Source organism: Anguilla rostrata, chromosome 10 (assembly GCF_018555375.3).
Source record: "Anguilla rostrata isolate EN2019 chromosome 10, ASM1855537v3, whole genome shotgun sequence".
In the NCBI taxonomy this organism is placed as follows: domain Eukaryota; kingdom Metazoa; phylum Chordata; class Actinopteri; order Anguilliformes; family Anguillidae; genus Anguilla; species Anguilla rostrata.
In genome coordinates, this window is record NC_057942.1 from 575,231 (window position 1) to 597,291 (window position 22,061).

Consider the following 22,061-nt stretch of genomic DNA (forward strand, 5'->3'; position numbering starts at 1 on the left):
GGATGAAGGTAGAACGGATGGAGAGGGAAGAGGGGATGAGGTGGAACGGATGGAGAGGGAAGAGGGGTGGAGGTGGAACGGACGGAGAGGGAAGAGGGGTGGAGGTGGAACGGACGGAGAGGGAAGAGGGGTGGAGATGGAACAGATGGAGAAGGAAGAGGGGATGGAGGTGAAACAGATAGAGAAGGAAGAGGGGATGGAGGTGGAAGAGATGGAGAGGGAAGAGGGGATGGAGATGGAGTGTACCCCCATCAACCAAAGAACAGCCCCAGAGTCCCCGATGCCAAAACAGTGAATCAACTCGACACAAACAGCACAATGCCACTGAAAGTTTATTGTGATATTTGAGATACAATACAGTGAAAAACAGACAGATGTGATATTTTATTTTACTGAGACAGAATGCAAAGCAATGTAGTCAAGTAAAAAGAAAAGAAAAAAGCAGATATATTTTTTGCTTTGAAGAAAAAAAAAATCAGGCACGACTCAATATAACCATTATAAATACAACATGCTTTCGACCTTATATTTTAACAGTCCTATGAAAATAACTCTTCAAACTTACAATCTTTTCCTTTGCATACCTAGATTCCTTACACTAATATCTTTAGAGTAACATTTCCTATTGATGAACAGGTTGGAGCCAGTGTCACTGAAAAACAGCTTAAGTAAACGTACGTTTCAGCATTCCAGCCATTTTCTACATCGCTGTATGTTCACTAAAATAAAACGAGTCCATTAGGACACTGAGCCAAGCTGTTTTTGGTTTTTTTAGCGAATACATTTTCAGCACCCAAATGACAACTCTGCTGCAAGGGGCTGTACACTAACTTAATGCTCTTCATCTTTTTTAGTAGAATGTATTTTTTTATTTGGTTCATATTTAGCAGTGACACTGGCCTCAAGGATTCCAAAGTTTAGAGGAAAGTTAACTGGGTGAACGGCCTGGTCAGCACTCTCCAGTACGAAACATCCACCGACCCAAACGTGTGGGAGAATCCAGCTTACCTCACTGCCCAACCACCTGGGCTTCCGAACAGAACCAGCTGCCCAACCATCCGGGCCTCAAAACAGAACCAGCTGCCCAACCATCTAGGCCTCCGAACAGAACCAGCTGCCCGACCATCTGGGTCTCCAAACAGAACCAGCTGCCCAACCATCTGGGCCTCCAAACAGAACCAGCTGCCCAACCATCTGGGCCTCCAAACAGAACCAGCTGCCCAACCATCTGGGCCTCCAAACAGAACCAGCTGCCCAACCATCTGGGCCTCCAAACAGAACCAGCTGCCCGACCATCTGGGCCTCCAAACAGAACCAGCTGCCCAACCATCTGGGCCTCCAAACAGAACCAGCTGCCCGACCATCTGGGCCTCACACACAGAACCAGCTGCCCAACCATCTGGGTCTCACAAAGGATTCAAAATAAAACAGCAGTCTCATCTGAGAGAGAAGACTGAGTACGACAGCAAAACAAAGAAAAGAACCAAAGAAACAGCAGCACACACAAGCCAGAGGTACAGGAACAGTTAACAAAAGTGCTTCAAGTCAGGGAAGTAAAGGAACCCAGTAGAAATAAGTATAAAACCTTAAATATGTTATTTTTATGTACAAAACTGTAACAGGGAAAATGTCTAATCTGTTTCCCCATTTGTGTTTTTTTCAAGTAGGATATTTCTGTAACCATTTAATTTGTATTTTCTTTGCCTGGTTGATTAAAAGGTCATGTTACCAGACCGACCTTCTCTGTGATGTACACCGAACATGGCCACATAACCAGAGACAACCCCCTCCCAAAAAAACACCCCTATCCCCACCCCCAGCAACACTAATTTTTCACAATCAGGATTTGATTTAATCTCAATTAAAAACTGCATAAATGACCCACGCGTCTCGTTACCAGGACAACCCCCCCCCCCCAACTCTATTTACTCTGTATAAGCACTGAATAATTCAATCTCTCACCAGTGCTGATAAAACTATGAAAATATTGGTTGATTCCATATCTATGTTCTTTATCTGGATAGATCTCTGAAGTTTTGGTGAATACGTTTCAAGCAAACCGGCCCGGAGGCACGGATCGATGGACTGGGTTCACTAGTTATGCACTGCACAACCGAGAAGAATGTTCCTTTTGAAGAGGCACAAGATTCATGGAGCTTAGAGGCAAACACACACAGAACAGGAACAAAGAAAGCCATGAAAACACTCTCAAACCACGCCAACGTGCAGCAGGACCACGCCACAGCCAGGGACTCCATTTCCTAATAGCAGCAAAGAGGTTTACGCACAGTTTTGTTGAAAGAAATGGGTACTTTTTAATGCCATGTTCCGCCTAAATAAAGAACAGACTCATAGTGTCTCAGATTCGGGTTGAAGAAGGGAAGCACGGCCATGTTTGCACTCATATTGCCTTTGAGAAATGTAAACAGAACAACTTTAGATCTATAGGGAGATGATTTTACCAGCAACCACTCAACCCCGAGTCTCATTTATCTACATAGAATCTTATACAATCTTTCAGTTGTCAATGAAAGGCCTAAAGAGACAGACAGACAGACAGACTTTTGCCTCTAAACTCTCATGAACTCAAGGCCTCAGCAAAGAGCAAACAAAGTAACTGCATTCAAGTATGCTTTAATATACCGCGCAACGTGTGTATAAACATACGCACAGATATGTGCATGTACACCTACGCATGTACCCATGCGCTATGACTCTGTGTTCTCTTATGATGGGGAGGATCGGCCTCTGCAGAGAAAAAGAAAGCCTGGTTTCTCCTCTACAGCTCTCTGCCTTCTCTTCGTTTACTTCCAGAACGGTCAGAGGGACAGGAACAGGACCAGCCAGAAGTGGTGCGTAGGACACGACTGCGTGTAGAAGATAAGGGTGCGAGAGGCTGGAGCACAGTACCAGGTAACGCTGTGAGGCTGAGAGAGCAGCGGGGGCATTGGGGGGGGTGGAGGGGGGTAATATTGGGACAGCAGCGGAGTGTTTGGGTGGGCTTTTGGGCCATGGGAGTTGGGGGGGTGTGGGTACGCTGTTAGGGGCGGTACCACAGATTGCACAGTGAAGTCATCATAAGAACAACGACAAAAAACAAACACAAATAAAATAACGGAAACACATTAAAATAGAGGGGTATAAAAGATCACACCCCCTCCAAACTACCCCACGCTGCACCCCCCCCTCCCCCCGACCCCTCCCTCCCACCTGCTACATAACACCCCCATCTCACTGCCACCCCGGAAACGTCCCGTCTTTACACTACAGGCAAAGCACCATGGGAAGGCCCGGAGGCTTCAGTCTGAGCCCTTCCCCCACTCACTAAAACGGAAAAAGAGGAAAACAGAGTCATCTGAATAATAAAGGGGTGTTTCCTGCAGTAGAGGGGAGACACAGGACAGAGGTGCACACCTGCGGGGCTCTAGAACACGTCAGCACGGATGAGGACGGGACAGGGGTTCTGCGGCCCGCCCCTCGTCTTGTCCTGTCAAGTTTTGTAAAAATGTTTTCGCTGTAAAGTTTGGTGAGAGTCCGGGAGACTGCCCTCCCTGTAACAGCTCCGTGAAGTCCCCGACGGAGCAAGGAAAGATCACAAAAACAACCTGGGTTCTGCCCCAGGGTTCTGCCCCAGGGTTCCCCCCGGGGTCCTGGGGGGGCTCACTCCCAGCCGTTGTCCTTGATCATGTGCGCCAGCTCGATGATGAACTTTCCTTCTTTGTATTTCTGACTGCTCTCAAAAGCATGCTCCTGTAGGGAAGAGATACACAGAGCATGCTCAGGACACATCCAATCACAAAGAGCCACTACTGTGACATCACAACACTGCCTTTCTGTAATTCTGAAACCCTTCCCCCCTGAACATTCTGTTTGAAATGTGCAGGTGTGGGGGGGGGCGGAGTCAGGCGGCCGTACAGGAAGGCGGGGAGGCGTGGGGGAGGCGGAGTCAGACTGCCGTACAGGAAGGCGGGGTCACAGCACACTTACGTATTTCCACCCCAGAGTGGTCTTGCAGTTTTCACAGTAGATATCCGCCACCGCATGCAAACCAGTGAGAAGAACCCGCTCCTCAGCTGGACCGCAGCCTACGTTCACCCTGAGAGAGGGAGGGTCAGGGGGAGCGAGGGGAGAGAGAGGGGGAAGGGGAGTGGGAGACAGAGGGGGAGAGGGAGGGAGATGGGGTGAAGGAGGGAGGGAGAGACAGTCACACTCATGGTTTACAGTTCCCCACAGCCAGTTTGCACGTGTCCACAGAAGCCTACGGGGAAGACTGTGCAGAAATGATCATCATGTGTGAATTCACTCATTTCAAGAGCACATTCCTTCAATGTTTAACACCAATCAAAATCCATCTTTCTGGACGTGCTCAGAAGGTACGGTAACCATGTGACTGGTTATCTACACAGAAACAGTACATGGCTGATATACCTTTTTAATCCCTTCCTTATTTATTCTTTACTGGTAAACACATGATTAACCCTGCAAGTGCTGTGCTGCATGTCCCGTGTCTGTCTCAGATCCTTCACTAATGCAGAGCTGCAGTCTAACATCTCCACAGCAGAGCTCTCACAGGGAAATGTGCAGTCAGACAGAACGCACGGCTGAGCACTGTAAGTGAAGCTAGAAGTTCCACACAAGGAGAAAATCGACCCCTTTGGGACTACTGCATAATGTGTAAATTACTTGGTCATAAAATAATTTGCAAGATGCAATGAATGACAGCACGTGTGACCTATAGAGAGGATGGATGGCCTGGGGGGCGGGGCTTAAGCCCGCTGCATTCGCCCTGTGGCGGATATCCGACAGACGAGCCGGGACTCGTTCGGATCTTTCTGCCTGGGTGAACGCATCACAGGCCGGAGGCGGAGCCACACTAGGCCTGACCAGCCTTCTCACGCAAGGCCACTTGCAGCCCCGCGTCTGACTGGAGATCAAACGGCTCCCTTACACAGGCACGCACAGCAGCACAGGCCCTGCGCAGACTGGCCCTTACACAGGCACGCACAGCAGCACAGGCCCTGCGCAGACTGGCCCTTACACAGGCACGCACAGCAGCACAGGCCCTGCGCAGACTGGGCCTAACACAGGCACGCACAGCAGCACAGGCCCTGCGCAGACTGGCCCTTACACAGGCACGCACAGCAGCACAGGCCCTGCGCAGACTGGGCCTTACACAGGCACGCACAGCAGCACAGGCCCTGCACAGACTGGGCCTCACACAGACACACACAGCAGCACAGGCCCTGCACAGACTGGGCCTCACACAGACACACACACTGGCTAAAGAACGCCTCAAATCACGGCTAAAATAAAACACATCTTTAAAGCATAGACCCATGAATCATTAGCACAAGGAGCAAAGGCAACATATTGAGTCAACTGACTTTTTCCACTTACTTTCAGGGAGACAGAAGAGTAAGATTTACACAGAGTTAAAGAGGTAGAGAACAGAGGGATACTTACACAGAGTTAAAGAGGTAGAGAACAGAGGGATACTTACACAGAGTTAAAGAGGTAGTGAACAAGGGATACTTACACAGAGTTAAAGAGGTAGAGAACAGAGGGATACTTACACAGTTAAAGAGGTAGAGAACAGAGGGATACTTACACAGAGTTAAAGAGGTAGAGAACAGAGGGATACTTACACAGAGTTAAAGAGGTAGGCTCGGCCTTGGCTGCCTTGGAACGACTGAAAGAGAAAGAGAGAGAGAAAGATGAATGTCAAATGGCAGCACAGTAATACAGGGATGGTAGGACTGGTCGGGGGGCAGGGGGGAGGAGCAGTAGGACTGGTCGGGGGGCAGGGGGGAGGGGCAGTAGGACTGGTCGGGGGGCAGGGGGGAGGGGCAGTAGGACTGGTCGGGGAAAGCCCCTCTAAGTCAAACCCCATCTGGCTACTTGGCTCTGGCCACATGCCAGCATGTGCATTACATAAATGTGTGTGTTTAAGTAAGTAGCTTTCTGTGTGTGTCTGTTTTATAAATGTGTGTGTTTAAGTATGAAGCTCTCTGTGAGTCTGTTTTTCTTTGTCTGGTTTGCAGGAGAGCTGGCCTTCGTCTGGCTGCTCACATTAGCCTCATTGCAGCCCACAGAGTTAGCATGCAGCCACAGAGTTAGCATACAGACCACAGAGTTAGCATGCAGCCGCAGAGTTAGCATACAGACCACAGAGTTAGCATGCAGCCCAGAGAGATAGCATGCAGCTGCAGAGTTAGCATGCAGCTCACAGAGTTAGCATACAGCCCGCAGACTTAGCATGCAGCCCGCAGAGTTAGCATGCAGCCCAGAGTTACCATACAGCCCACAGAGTTAGCATGCAGCCTAGAGTTAGCATACAGCCCGCAGAGTTAGCATGCAGCCCAGAGTTACCATACAGCCCACAGAGTTAGCATGCAGCCCAGAGTTACCATACAGCCCACAGAGTTAGCATGCAGCCCAGCGCTGCCCTGCAGTTGAGCACCTGCAGCTCGCTAATCTGCTGTCAGATCCACTCTCATCACACAGATAAGAGCCGCCCCCCCCCCCCCCCCAAAGCCTGCAGCCCTCTCAGTACCGAGACGCTCAGATAGTGAGCTCTGGAAGGTGTGACAGTGAGCCTTCAGTGTCTAACACTTCAATTCCCATCTTCCTACATTAAAGAACAATCTCGTACAAACTACACTCAAATGAATGTACTTGTCTGGAGGCTTGTCTGGTCGTGTGATTCTAACTTGCAGATGAAAGAGAGACAGGAACTGTCCTCACTATGTACTCATAATGTGCTCAATGTGCTCACACAGCTCCAAAGCTGTTTTCAGGAGCTCTGTGTACCTCATGGTAACACAGGTGAGAATGTTATACAAAGGTGTGTGTTATGTGCAGGTGTGTGTGTTATGCTCAGGTGTGTGTGCGTTATGCGGAGGTGTGTGTGCGTTATGCGGAGGTGTGTGTTCATTAAACGCAGGTGTGTGTGTTATGCACAGGTGTGTGTGCTATGCGCAAGTGTGTTTGTGTGTGTATGAGGCTGAGTGTGTGCGTGCGTGAGTCTGTGTGTGTGTGTGAGTGTGACGTTGAGTGTATGTGGGTGAGTCTGTGTATACATGTGAGTCTGTGTGTGTGTGTGTGTGTGTGTGTGTGTGTGTGTGAGGTTGAGTGTATGTGGGTGAGTCTGTGTGTGTGAGTGTGTGTGGATGTGGATGTGGATGTGTGTGTGTGTGTGTGTGTGTGTGTGTGTGTGTGTGTGTGTGAGTGTGAGGTTGAGTGTATGTGGGTGAGTCTGTGTGTGTGTGTGTGTGTGTGTGTGTGTGTGTGTGTGTGTGTGTGTGTGTGTGTGTGTGTGTGTGTGTGTGTGTGTGTGTGTGTGTGTATAATTCATTGAACTGTCTCTTACGGAGGCTGAATCTGTTGTTTAGTCTGTCTGTCAGTCTGTCAGTCTGTCTGTGTGTCACGGCGACGCAGCCAATCAGGCCAATCGGCTTTTATTTTCCACCGCAAATGAGCTTTCAGGCTAATAACCTCGCCAGCTGCTCCAGCACTGAGGCCTGCAGAAGCGGACGTCCTCCAATACAGCGTCAGCGCCAGAGCCTGCAGGCGGGGCCTGGGGGAGATGGGCATGCCAGAGCCTGGGGCGGGCCTGGGGAGACGGGTGCACCAGAGCCTGGGGGCAGGCTGGGGAGATGGGCATGACAGAGCCTGAGGGCGGGGCCTGGGGGAGACGGGTGCACCAGAGCCTGGGGCAGGGCTGGGGGAGATGGGCATGACAGAGCCTGGGGGCAGGCTGGGGAGATGGCGTGCCAGAGCCTGGGGGCGGAGTCTGGGGGAGACGGGCGTGACAGAGCCAGGGGGCAGGGCCTGGGGGAGACGGGTGCACCAGAGCCTGGGGGCGGGGCCTGGGGGAGACGGGTGTGACAGAGCCAGGGGGCGGAGCCTGGGGGAGACGGGCGTGACAGAGCCTGGGGGCGGGGCCTGGGGGAGACGGGTGTGACAGAGCCAGGGGGCGGGGCCTGGGGAGACGGGTGTGACAGAGCCAGGGGGCGGGGCCTGGGGGAGACGGGCATGACAGAGCCAGGGGGCGGGGCCTGGGGGAGACGGGCATGACAGAGCCAGGGGGCGGGGCTGGGGGTGACGGGTGTGACAGAGCCAAGGGGCGGGGCCTGGGGGAGACGGGCGTGACAGAGCCAGGGGGCGGGGCCTGGGGGAGACGGGTGCGGCAGAACCTGCTCCACAGCCCTTACCCACAGGAGCCAGAGGGGGCGCTCTTCCCAGGGCTTAGCCCCTCTGTATCTAGTGACTGCCAAGTAGCTTAATTTGGCAGAAACTGGAATTATTTCCATGTGTGCGCACTGCCCCACACACTCAGTCACGTCACACGAGTCCAACACCGGATCCTTAAACGGAAAACAGCGGATCAGAACCAGGAGCAGGAGCCAGGCGGAACCAGAGGTCCAACACCGAAATGTTCTGTACAGTAAACACAGCTCAATCCAACTAGTCAACGACAGCCAATAGGAGCGTTCCTCACTCTGCTCCCTCCTTCTCTCCTTATAAAGCCCTTCAAGGGATGTCCAAATCACCAGCTGCTTCCCACTCCCCCCACAAACTAATTATGAGTGTCACCAGAGCCACCAAGTCACACCTCTGGGTGCTTAATTATCGGCTAGCACAGCTACTGACAGCGCGCGAACAGAGGTGGAACACTGGTGACAGGCAAGCAGTATGAGGGAACCCTGGGGACAGCAGCAGTATGGGGGAACCCTGTGGACAGGCAGCGTATGGGAACCCTGATGGGACAGGCAGCTAAGGGTGAACCTGATGGGACAGCAGCAGTAGAGGGAACCCTGGTGGGACAGGCACAGTATAGGAACCCTGAGGGACAGCACAGTATGAGGACCTGGTGGACAGGCAGCAGTATGGGGACCTGTGGACAGGCAGCAGTATGGGGGAACCTCAGAGGCCCTGTGGGACAGGCAGCAGTATGAGGGGAACCCTGGTGGGACAGGCAGCAGTATGAGGGGAACCCTGGTGGGACAGGCAGCAGTATGGGGGGAACCCTGGTGGGACAGGCAGCAGTATGAGGGGAACCCTGATGGGACAGGCAGCAGTATGAGGGGAACCCTGGTGGGACAGGCAGCAGTATGAGGGGAACCCTGGTGGGACAGGCAGCAGTATGAGGGGAACCCTGGTGGGACAGGCAGCAGGAACCCTGATGGGACAGGCAGCAGTCTGGGGGGAACCCTGGTGGGACAGGCAGCAGTAAGAGGGGAACCCTGGTGGGATAGGCAGCAGTAAGAGGGGAACCCTGGTGGGACAGGCAGCAGTATGAGGGGAACCCTGGTGGGACAGGCAGCAGTAAGAGGGGAACCCTGGTGGGACAGGCAGCAGTATGAGGGGAACCCTGATGGGACAGGTAAGAGGGGAACCCCCACACACTCACACTGTTACTCCATCACTGCAGTCAGCTCTTAGTTAGATTGCACACACTCGCAGGAAGTACAATAGTTGCTTTGGGACAGAAATGTCTTGAGGGAGGAAGAGCATTTCCTCCTTATTTGGGAATTTTTAAACAAGCTTTTACATCAGGATTAACAAACAAAATGACCCCCCACCAGCGGATGTGCAAATCCTCTCTGCAGTGAACATTCAGTTCGGATCACGAACATATGCAAATGCAGTTCAGCACACACAACAGGGGCGAACATTCAAAGGCATTATTATCAGCTTCTAACAGCGGCAGTCAGAAGTTCATCTGTGTGCTCCACAGTACTGCTAGTTCTGCAGCCACAGTGTCACCCCGAATGCACTGCTGCATTGACACACCTTCTTTCTGCATGTAGGAGTGCAAATCCAGATCACGGGGCGGCATTAGCCAGCATTAATAAAATGACTGTTAAAAATAGGGTGGTTTGGCCTTAAAAGAAGATGAATAAATAAAATGCAGGCAAGCCTCAAATTAATGTTTAACCGTTTAAGCAAATTCTACCCCTCTACTAAACTCCTGTCTTTGAAAAATGGAAAATATAATGAGTAACACCCCTGTTCGACAGAAAAATGGGGGACCCCTCTCAGGTCTAAGTGCCCCATCAGTAGTGAGTCAACACGAGTACATCCACCGCCACAGTCCACCCCCCCGAGCCTATCCACCACAGTCACAGTCTGCCCCCCCCCCATCCTGTACCAGAAGCACAGTCTGTTCCCAGCTCCTGCTGCATCGCCCTCTGTAATGCCTTTGGTACCTGACGCTCGATTCGTTGCTCTGCGGAAGGCTTCCTGTTGACTGTGCCAGTTTGTTATTGTGGAAAAACAGGCTGAACGTCAGTGATGAGTGGGGCAGTCTCTTTAAAGCAGATCCATCAGCACAGAAAGGCTGCATGCCTGCAGCTGTGCGTGTCTGTGTGTGTGTGCATGCGTGCATGCGTGCGTGCATGCATGCAAGTGCGTGTGTGTGCGTGCGTGTATGCGTGTATGTGTGTGTGTGTGTGTGTGTGTGTGTGGAGCTGAGTCAGGATCCAAAGCCTTCACCCCGTAAGTACTCGTTACATAATGGGGAGATCCAGCCACATCCGGGGGATTCTCCAGAGAATCGGGGTAACGTGGTCGAGGAGGGGGGACAGGGGGCGGGTGGCAGGCGGGGGCGGGGGGGGGGGGGTCATTGAGATTTAAAGCTCTGGAGAGGCTCTGGCACTTAAACAGAAAAGGGATTTCTCTTGTGAAACGCACACTTCTGTGTCAGAGCCACCAATTGGCCATCATAAAAGGTAGGGCCCAACATTGTACCCCCAACACGGGCCGAGTCCCAAGCAGTGGAGGCCCCAATGGTGCCGAGGTCCCATAAACACCCTGTGTGTCCCCCACGGTCCCCATAAACACCCTGTGTGTCCCCTGGGTCCCCATAAACACCCTGTGTGTCCCCTAAGGTCCCCATAAACACCCTGTGTGTCCCCCGAGGTCCCCATAAACACCCTGTGTGTCCCCACGGTCCCCATAAACACCCTGTGTGTCCCCTAAGGTCCCAATAAACACCCTGTGTGTCCCCCACGGTCCCCATAAACACCCTGTGTGTCCCCCGAGGTCCCCATAAACACCCTGTGTGTCCCCCGAGGTCCCCATAAACACCCTGTGTGTCCCCCACGGTCCCCATAAACACCCTGTGTGTCCCCCGAGGTCCCCATAAACACCCTGTGTGTCCCCTAAGGTCCCCATAAACACCCTGTGTGTCCCCCACGGTCCCCATAAACACCCTGTGTGTCCCCTAAGGTCCCCATAAACACCCTGTGTGTCCCCCACGGTCCCCATAAACACCCTGTGTGTCCCCCGAGGTCCCCATAAACACCCTGTGTGTCCCCTAAGGTCCCCATAAACACCCTGTGTGTCCCCCACGGTCCCCATAAACACCCTGTGTGTCCCCCGATGTCCACATAAACACCCTGCGTGTCCCCCGAGGTTTCAAAACACTAGGACCGGCTGAAAAAATGTTTTAAAATAGCTTTTTAGTGAGAATTCACCAATCCTGAGCGGCAGTTAGCTCCTCAGAACACTGGCTCTAATGCTGACCAATCAGGTGGGGGCAGCGGTGAGGTCACATGCGTGCGGAAAGGAAACGGTTCGAGGAGCAGAGTGAAATGTGCTGTGTGTTGAGTCACATAAAACCCGTCTTACGCAATACACAGGAGGATGTGTAATAATACGGTCTGCAGCCCTAACAAATTACACTTCTGTCAAATTATGGACAGGCAAAAGACTCATTTTTCCCAGAGGATAATTGCCTCATGACTTGCTACCTAGCTGTCTTTGGAATGGTGAAATCACTGAATGTACATTTGGACTGTTTGAATTTAAATATAGACTTTTTTGCTCTTTAAAACAATAAAAAAAGAAATAGTCAGAGCATTAAGTGGTGGTCACACCACGCAGCCCTCCTGCATACTCTAAATAAACAGACACCGCAGTCATGTGACCCTGGCTCCGCCCCCTAACCCCAACCCTCTCACACACAGAATTGGTATTTTACAAACCTGATTTGAAACTATACGAACTTAAACACTCATTTTTTATTTAATAGTCAAATATTATGATTATGGGAGTGGTTAAACCAGACAGATATTTTCATAGTTTTCAATTTTTTTTTTTTTTTTTAATAAAAGAAAAATAGAAAGAAAAATAAACAAAGCGGATTCAACCTCACTCTCAGTCATTTATTCTTGAGCATTCCCAAAATGGATGATATATTCCAGCAGGCATTACACATCATGCCAGACATTTGCACTCATTCTCGTGTATTTCTGAAGCCTCCCATTGGATGATCATTTAGTTCTGTGATATAAAGTCTGTTATAAAGCTGAAATATAAATATGTAATTGTCCTCAAGTTTATTTCAGCAGCTTGTCATCAAGTAGGCAAAAAAAATCAATGCTCAGTACTTCTGTACTATTCCAGGACTTTTCAGCATCCCATAACCGGTCACACTGAACCACATTAAAGGGAATAATGTGGCATGTCTCCACAAAAGTGCTTTTTACTGGTAGGGATGCTCATAATTCACCTCGTCACCAGAAGGAAAAGCGGTTTTTGGTGCTCACTGCTGAGAGAGGCTGTAGGTCTGACTGAGGAGGACTTCAGTCTCACTAATGCCCCTGACATGAAGCTCCTGAAGGGAGAATCCCAGCGTGACCCCCACGCACACCCCTAACGCCACCCCTCAAATTTAAAGAACCAGCCCGAACGGGGGCGCGGACCGCCCCGCTGACCCTGCCGTGCAGGCGCTCTGCGTTCTCCAGGGATCCCGTCAGGACGGCGCTAAATCAGCGCGGCGCTTGGCAGCGCTCAGTGGAAAACAGCAGCGTGGGGATATCATCTTCCCCGTGACATAATCGGCTTACAGCCCGCGCCGCTCCGGCCTGCTTCTGCGAGGCCCAGCCGCAGGAGGTCTGAGGGGGAGGCTTTCTGGGCCGGGCTAAAAATAGCTGCAACCTTGCGGGCTCTCCCCTGACACTCCAGCCTCCGCTCAACACACAGCCTCGCAGCCTCAGGAAGAGCTCCACAGAGGCCCAGCCTCACAGCCTCAGTCCAGCCTCTACAGAGGCCCAGCCTCACAGCCTCAGGAAGAGCTCTACAGATCCACAGAGGCCCAGCCTCCCAACCTCACAGCCTCGCAGCCTCAGGAAGAGCTCTACAGAGGCCCAGCCTCACAGCCTCAGTCCAGCCTCTACAGAGGCCCAGCCTCGCAGCCTCAGGAAGAGCTCTACAGATCTACAGAGGCCCAGCCTCGCAGCCTCAGGAAGAGCTCTACAGAGGCCCAGCCTCACAGTCTTTTCCTGTAACTTCCTGATCAGGTTTCTGGAACTACATCTTCCATAATGCATTTTGGCAAATTGAAACATTACCTTCCATAATGCATTTAATCTTTCTGAAATTAGAATCTCCTGCACTGCAAAAACCATGCAGTGCAGACCTTAAAGCACCACAACTCAGTATGGATCTGCAAAATACAATTTAAGTCACTGTCATGTACAGACTGTAGTAAGATGGACAAAACATAAAAAGGTATAGATTTTTTTTTTTTGTTTAAGCTGACATATAAGCATCAAAGGAACTTTTAATGAAGTGCATCGTCTCCCAGGCAATGTGCTGAAAGTTGTTTAAAAGTAGTCCAACAAACCTGTCTACATAAAGTTAGCATTCCTCACCTCCAGGTTTCAGACAGACAAGACACTGAACTGAACTAAAACATCACTTAAACTTAAACTTAAACTACTGACTAAAACTTCACTTAAACTACTGCCTAAAAGGTCAGCTGCTCAGTAAATTGTATTGTACTCCTGCTAGACGAGTCTGTCAGCCCACAGTATGGGAGGAGAAGAACATTGAAGTCACAAAGGAATTTTCTGCTGATGATCAGTTATGGCCCGACATCACCCCATCACAGCAACGTGCTGATGAGTTCTGAAAGGTTGCACATCTAGTTTGATGTGACCCAGCACAGCACAAAGACAAAGCCTCTACCTGTTCTCCAGCATTCCTTGGCCTCCGTCAGATCAACAGAAGCTCAGAAAGCTGCACACAATGACCTTTCTGCTTAACAGGAAAAACAACAGAGACACAACACAGCTTGGATTTATCACCTTAAATTTCACAGAATATCATTATGCCAGTCTACCCCAGACACAAGAGCACAGGGAAAGGGAATGTTCTGTTTATGAGACCACTGGTTTCCCACTGGTTGGTTCTAGCAAGTTTCAGCCAGCTTTATGTTACTGGTCGGCCTGAACAGATGCATGAAAACAAAGTTACAATCCTGAAAAGCGAGGTGATCACACGGCAAATTAATCTGTGTCCTTCTATCACACTTCTCATGGAAGCAGGTTTATCAGTGTCTACTTTCAGGTACATGGATGTCTATCTATAGCGCAGCAAGGCCAAAACCTGAACTTCACCTGGATGTTTTAAAACGCAGCCCAGCCTTTGTTTTATTTCCATCTGGCGTCTGTTACCTAACCCTAACCATTTTCTTTTCTTAATTCAGCGAAAGCAGATGTGGTTACATCACAGGAACACTGTTTTACCCACAGAGCTCTCTGCAGACTCTCCCACAACCTCTCGCCTGTCACAAATCTTTCAATCTATGGGAAAAATATTCTGGGTAGTCAGGGTTCTTTTGAATGCCCTGCAGTCTGAGGAAACACTCAAGCCAGCATTATGCGGATTCTGTTGTAAAGGTATTAAAGTGACCCACACGGATGCTGTAACGTACGGGATGAATGGGCAACACGTCTCCTCAGCCCCCAGTGCAGACCTGACACTGCGACCCCTTCAGCAGCCGAGCGGGCCGAACCGCGCTAACGATGCTCATCGGCTTCGACAGGCCCGCTGTTTACCGTGACAAGCGAGGCCAGCCGTCTTCCTGGCTCAGAGTAATCGGTGCAGACACCTGGAAAGGTGATGCGTGCCTCATATTAATAACCCGCTGAAACACACCCTCCTGTGCAGCTGGGTTAGGCAGAGAATCAGCTAACAACGACCTGTATCTCACACACTCACCTGGCTAACAACGACCTGTATCTCACACACTCACCTGGCTAACAACGACCTGTATATCACACACTCATCTGGCTAACACCGACCTGTATATCACACACTCACCTGGCTAACTTTGGCCACCAGTATATCATACACTGAATGGGCTAACAATGGCCTGTATATTTTGCACTGGCTAGGCTAACTACAGCCTGTTTATCACATACTGGCTAAGCCAACTGTGACCTGTATATCATACAGTGGCTAGGCTACCTGTGGCCTACATATCACATGCTGGTCTGGCTGGGGCAAATCGCCGCGCTTGGCTAACAGGCTAAATCCAGATAAAGCTGATGCTGCTTGCCCCGGCGGCTCACATTCCCTGACCTTTCACAAGGTGCTGACACAATTCTCAGGCAAAACGGAAACAGGAAACTATTCTATAAAAACACAGGAATTACCTGGCCATGCAACAGAGAGGTACCCCCCCCCACTCACCCCCCGCCCATCCACCCACCCCTCTCAGATTATTGTGCTGATTGGTAGATTTTCCGGGACATGGGGCAGAGAGCTCTCTACCTTGGATATGAGCTCGTCGTGGTTGGCCAGGTGTGCCCTGCAGTGGATGCAGCTGTAGGTGCGATGACAGTTGGGCAGGTAGGCCTGGAAGGTCTTGGACTTGGTCATCTTCACCATCTCACTGTGGGCCGGCTCCTCCCGAGGCTCCGGGCTGGCGCTGGAAGAGTTGCAGCTCTGCTGGACTTGCTGACAGAAGAAACACTGGAAGATGCAAGCAAAAGCCGTCGTTGTTCTGGAGTGGGTGTGTGGCACGCTCCACACATGCACCACAAGAGAAATACACACCTGGAGGAGAGAGAGAGAGGGAGGGGGGGAGAGAGAGAGTGAGAGAGAAACAGGGGTGAAGGTTAATGAGGGTGCATGATCATCCATAAAGAACATTTTAACAAGCACATTCAAGCTTGCTGCCACTGCACACAAACAACATTTGCTTCCTTGGAAAGGATTTCGTAAAAAAAACCATTCATACATTCCAAACGTATTCAAATGAACGAACCTGTTTGTGGATTCAGTGAGTTAAATATTTGTCCATGGTTTAACCAGGGAGCACAGAGAAGCATCTGCTACGGCAGGAGCACGGTTTGACTGAGCTCTGTGTGAGCCTCTGCACTGTCAATCCCCTTCAAACATCAGCACAGGTGTTAGAGTGGCATGTTACTCAGACTGGAACTTACACTGAAAGCACAGCTAAATGCACCTGTAGTTCCCTGCATGGTACAGTAAGTGGGTGCACCTGGCACTTCTGGGACGACAAAACCCTGCTGATCAGACGACACACGCTTGGGCTGACTCCAGAGACTCAGACTACCCACTACTCACATTCAGAGAGGTGCAGCTATTGCAGGTAATGGCTGATTGTTCCCAAGAAGGAACCACACATTTACCCAAACAGGCCTAGAAAATGAAAAACACTAACAGCACTTTCTCATGATTTACCGTGATTGTTGTAATGCATTCACTGTTATGTCACTTTCACTTGCATGAGGGGTAATCATGATGGTGAGAATCGAGAAACAGTATCAGACTCCATTCAAAGGCCATTTATTACCCTCACAGAAACCCCTATTACCAACTCCCACACTGATGTTTCCACACATGTGCACAAACTATAAAATGTTGCGTAAAGCATTAAACAATAGAGGCAGAAAAGACCAAAGAAGGCATTTCAAAGCATCGCTGAGGAAGCCATCTCATCTCAGAACGTAGTGTCGCAAGAGCAAAACAGGAAAGCGTGCGCGCAGGTTAACCCACACGAGTCGCGCGCAGCAAACAATAACAAAAGAAGCTTCCGCAAAAGAACAGGAAGCCAGGGGTCGCCACGGCGCGCGCCATGGAAAGCGTGCTTCTGGTCCGCGCCGGTCAGCCAATCTCTGCTCGCCTCTACGGCAGCTCAACAGGAAGCCAGTTTATCGCTCCCGCCGTTTGTTTCGTTTTTGCCACCGTCGCCTTGTGAATGCTTTACTAAGGCTGCTAACCACAAAATATAACACTTTCCCTCACTCCGCGCGAGAGAGAAGTAGAAGCGCACATTCTCAAAACGGCGAGCCAAATGCGCTGTTTACCCCGAAGGCCCGTGTTTGCCTAGAAATTCACCCGAAACCCGGCAGCGTATGCTGTGCTTGGCTGTCCGCCAGTATGGCGACCGTGGCAGAAGAGTCCCCTGAATGCTTTTCACACGAGGCTCGCCGTGAAAACGAACAGGTCCAACGCAGAGCGCAGGGTCGGAAAGGTAAAAACAGCCGTCAAGTTGGGATTCACACATCGCTCGACACGTCTACCCCAGTGATAACTTGGTCGCAGTTCCTCTTCTCAAAGCCGAGAGCTGTACTGAAAACAGTTCAGCCTCGCTAACAAAAACGGAGACCGCTTTTGAAATATGCTAAACTGACCCTATTTTCAAGACGAAGCTTCTTAGCTGTTGTGCATACTTTACCGCTAGCAGGTATCATTAGTTCGACCTACTTAACAGTAAAATTAGAAAGTTTTAGTGGTCAGGGTACACCAGGCATCACAGATGTAAGTGCAATGACAAGATATTTAACTAAAGACAAGAATCATAGACTCACTTCAACAGACAGACCACCTGACGCCTGAAAAAAACAGCTTGGATTTGGACCATTTAATAATCTTTGCACTGAAAATGAGCCATTACAAAAAAACAACTTGATAATAGGACTATACATCAGAACACTGACGAGGGGTTAATTTAAGGACAGGACGCTGCCATGTCCATTTCAAACCTCAATGCACCATAGGCCTACAGCCGGTCTGACTTAAGAATTTAATATGCCAGCTCCATGCAAGAAACGGGGGGAGTCACCCAAGCATTAACACAGACTGTTGCATTACTCTATCAGTTAGCAAAATTTGTATCTTTGCATGTTTTGGATGTCGTTTAACATGAACCTGTTAAAGGTAACAAACAGCAGTGCTTTCAATAGGGCTAATCTACAGCAGCAGTTAACACAGAAGATTAAAGCAGCGATAAAATCTCCTGTTGTGCAGGTCTCAGATAAGGCACGTCTCATACAGGCTGAATCGCCAACACAGGCCAACACAAGCCAACACAGGCCAATCAGGTGCAATTTCTGCCAATGTTGTTTGGAAACCACTACCACAGGAATACATGTTTCACTGTCACTACCTCAACCTCAAGCAGTAAGGTTTCCTGGGGACATTTTGAGTCACCTGCAACTCATAACAGAAGCCACTGCCCCTTAAGTATACTGTACAAACAGCAACTGTGTGGCACAGTAACCCGTTTCAGAATCACGTTTGAATATACAAGCCATTTAAATCCTTGACAGATGAAAACAGTACAATCTGTTCAGGTTTTGCCAGTTCCTGTACAAGCAGCTATTTTCCTTTTCTGTTATTAGACAATACAGATCCCTGGGGAGACGTGGAATCTCTGCGTGAGCCTGGTCTACACGGTGGAACTAAGGTAAGACTGGGGCTCATGGACGTATCAAAGAACAATGGATATGCCAGAAAGAGAACAGCCACTTCTCAACGCGCTTCTTTGTACCTGAAACAGGAAGAAGCGAGTCTGTCTCCCTGTTATCGCCTGTTAACCAGCTGTGCACATACAGGCTACTCAGAATGTAGTATAGCATTTCTGTTCCTTCTCGTTCACCATTAACAACATACTGCGATGTCCATTTACAGATTAAATATAACGGAAACATCGCAAAAGTATATTTATATTGCACGAGAGTAATTCACGGCTCCTGTGGACTCGCCATGGCTCAGTCTTATCATCGGGGGTAGGCTACAGTAGCCTACAGGACAAATGGCACTGACACACGCTTCCGTGTACTTTTATACGATGCACTTTCTGCAAAGTTTAGAAATGTTTTCGTATAACGGCATATTAACAGTTAACGATTAATCGACGGCATGCGTTATTTTTAAACTATGATCCATTGTGCTACTTCCTACAGGTTTCCTAGGTCGTTGATACTTGTGGTTTTATCTTAAATATACCAAAGCCATTAGCAACACTTGGACAATCGAACTTTTACCATCACAAAATCAACACGAAACAACTTAAGTCATGCGTTCTTCATTTGGCACAGCACTTACCACCTGAAACAGGTCTCCACGAATCCAGTTTTTGCACAGAATATATTTTGATGTGCTTAAGATGTAAAAATTAAAAGCAAACTAGGGCAATAGACGCTTTATTGTCTGAAATATGTAGATATTGTCCTAAGCCTTCTGAATTGATGCGATATATTAGGCTGGTGTAGACTGCCATGTACATGTCTCGTCTTTGTCGTTGCCTTTGTGTTCGTGATAGACTAGCCTGGTAGCTTTGTGATGAATACGTCATTTGGAGGACGCCCTTACACTTGATTGACACTTACAGCAACCACTAAATGAGCAGACATGGCGCGATGACGGCAGTTGCAAAAACGCTCCCGGATGTGTAAATAAATACACGAAAGCATGACGAGCTTTCACAGTTAACCAATTTTGATATCATAATTCAATATCGGTTCGTTCAACGGGTTAAATACTGAATAAGAACATACTAACTTATGATAAACAGAGTGGTTAGGGTTAAGACAATAATCTGGGAAAGAAGCACCTGATAATTGCTTTTCAATTTATTAGTGCCACCTTAAATTCTACATTTTATTCGAATACCAGAATCTTAATTCAACTTGTCCTCAATTGTTATGACTGCTACCATAACATCCTCAATTAACCTACTCAATTTTAATAGCCTATCATTAAAACTTAATAATGATGAATCGTTAATATGATTAATAATTTAAATAACAGCAATGTCAACCATATTCTGTGTTAATATAGCCTATAACTGGCCCAGAATAAAATGACTATCACCAAAATCTATAAAAACGGTAATCACCGAAATTGACTTGAAAATTCCGTTTCACCTGGATAAGATATTATTCTACCCTCTCCGATGCATGCGTCACCAGCACATCTGCCACAGCTTATAAATAATAAGCAAGACTATGAGCAAACAGACAACGGCTGAAAACGTAGCACACAACACATCCTGCACGCTTTTCGTTTGCAACGTAGCCCTGCTGATAATACCAATGGTAAATCGCAAAGCTTTTCAGCCATTTTTCGCTGGGATTTGTTTTTATTTCCACTGCACAGAATCCAGACTCATTCATGAAATTATGTAATGCGTCTCAGTGGCTACAGCTGACAGCGATATTAACTTGATTTTGCTGTTGTGTAAACGCGCAATGCAGTGTTCAATTTAGCGACACAACCATGTTGTAAAAAACTGTCCAGAAAAATAACTTTGCGTCGAATCGATGCACTGATGATGTCATATGTTTGCATTCCGCACCTCGTCGCTTTTATGACCCAGTTGTTCGCTAGCAGCAATCCTGGACTAGTCAGGTTATATCGTCTGTTTCCCCACATTCTGCGAACCAATACATATGCAGTCTTATTTAGTTAACTGCCAAACACATTACTGATATTATGCTATGTCATTCAGCAAGCTAGCCAGGGGAAGAGCTGCATCCCCTCAATGTGACCTTTTTCCAAGCCAGTGACAAGGCTTTAATGAAATCCAACAAAATAGATTTTTAATAGCACATTTTAACATTGTCAATAAATTAAAATAAAATTAATCCTTAACTATCATGACCTGCTTGAGCAAGCTATATCATGTCGATACTTACGCAAAAATAATTCTCCCTTACGGACGGAGGTGGAGAATATAATTTCTCCACGACAGCTGTCTTTCTCATTCACAAGTAGTGTGTTGTGGTCCACGCGTGGGGTGCCACGATCCCAGAGATAGCGAGCTTTCTTCAATGTCTTTTATAGCATTTCATATTTCTCCCGTTCCGCCGCCCGACTGTGTAACTGACTGAGATCACTTAAACTTATAACTGCTCCTCAGCTGTGAAAGTGCACAATTCCAGCACCGCGTATTCCACGCAAACTAGCTAGCTTTTATATTTTCCATTTAATTGCAGCACGCGATTAGCGCTGCTGCAGTTTGGTTCGCGCTGTTACAATAACACCAACCTCAACTCCAGGACGTATGGAGTTGCATATAACCTAGCCAACTAGACCATTTGAAACCCTCAAAATTTTCAACGCAGAGTCTGATATGAACGTTTGTATTCGTTCCCACGTAAATCCCCTCCGTTCTGATTTTTCCAAAAATATTTCATGAAATAAGATTTTATTATTTCCCCTATATATTTCCTTTAATCAGCAGCGTGTTCCGTCGTATCTTCTTGGCCAGGGATCCCTGTAAACTCCCCCGATCGTGTATTAAAAGCATAAACTGATAGCTACTCCAAACCTTTTCTGATCTACGCTACAGCTGCCGAGTCGCGTCTTTTGTTTTGTTACTGCCTGAAAATCGTTAGCTACATTCGAACTTGTTACAACGAAACAGGCAGACGCAGAAGTCCAGCCTCACCACCGCAATTGTGACCAATTAGAGCGAGTAGAATCCAGCCGCAGCCAATACTTGGTTAGTAAACTCCGCTCCGGTTGTCACCAAAAGCCAATCACGACAGCTCCTAGGGAGAGACAAAGCCAGAACGCGCTTTGCCTTGTTTTTGGTGAGGCGCGCCTCCGCAAAAAGACACGTGCCAATTCTCCAGTCAGGGTGCGTGTGAGCGCGCATTACGTAGGCACGTGGTTGAAGTAAACAACAGGCGCGCAGCCGCGGTTTTTCCGAAACAATTTGTTGCAGACAAATTTCATTTTGTGATTCCAGTATTCTATAAATAAATAGCCTACATTACACCATTCACCATCAATAACCGCGAGTACCGCAAAACCACACAGGGTGTATAATCTGAATTTAATCATTAGCGCGTTTAATAGTTGTCACTTTGTTTGCGCAGTTGCCTGAATCTGCATTAATGCGGACCCTCTTTTAACTGTTTACTGGAAATGGATGTTTTACAACGACGGTTCCTTCCTTCACTGGATTATTAGATATGCGGAGGGGGGAGGGGGGTTGTCTTAAGTCA

The 22,061-nt window shown here is 48.8% G+C and overlaps 1 protein-coding gene across 2 annotated transcripts; it reads right to left on the reverse strand.

Moving 5' to 3' along the window:
* Positions 1-314: 314 nt before the first annotated feature.
* On the reverse strand, positions 315-21,470 carry ypel1 (yippee-like 1). Of its 2 annotated transcripts, none has more exons than XM_064353277.1 (5): positions 20,745-21,470; positions 15,568-15,852; positions 5,646-5,689; positions 3,988-4,096; positions 315-3,750 (listed from the first exon to the last, which is right to left on the reverse strand). In XM_064353277.1, the coding sequence occupies exons 1-5, from the start codon at positions 20,811-20,813 to the stop codon at positions 3,661-3,663; spliced, it is 597 nt and encodes a 198-aa protein (XP_064209347.1). In that variant the 5' UTR covers positions 20,814-21,470; the 3' UTR covers positions 315-3,660. The 2 variants fall into 2 exon arrangements, with proteins under 2 accessions (XP_064209347.1, XP_064209348.1); XM_064353278.1 differs by lacking the exon at positions 20,745-21,470 and adding an exon at positions 19,153-19,529.
* Positions 21,471-22,061: the final 591 nt, after the last annotated feature.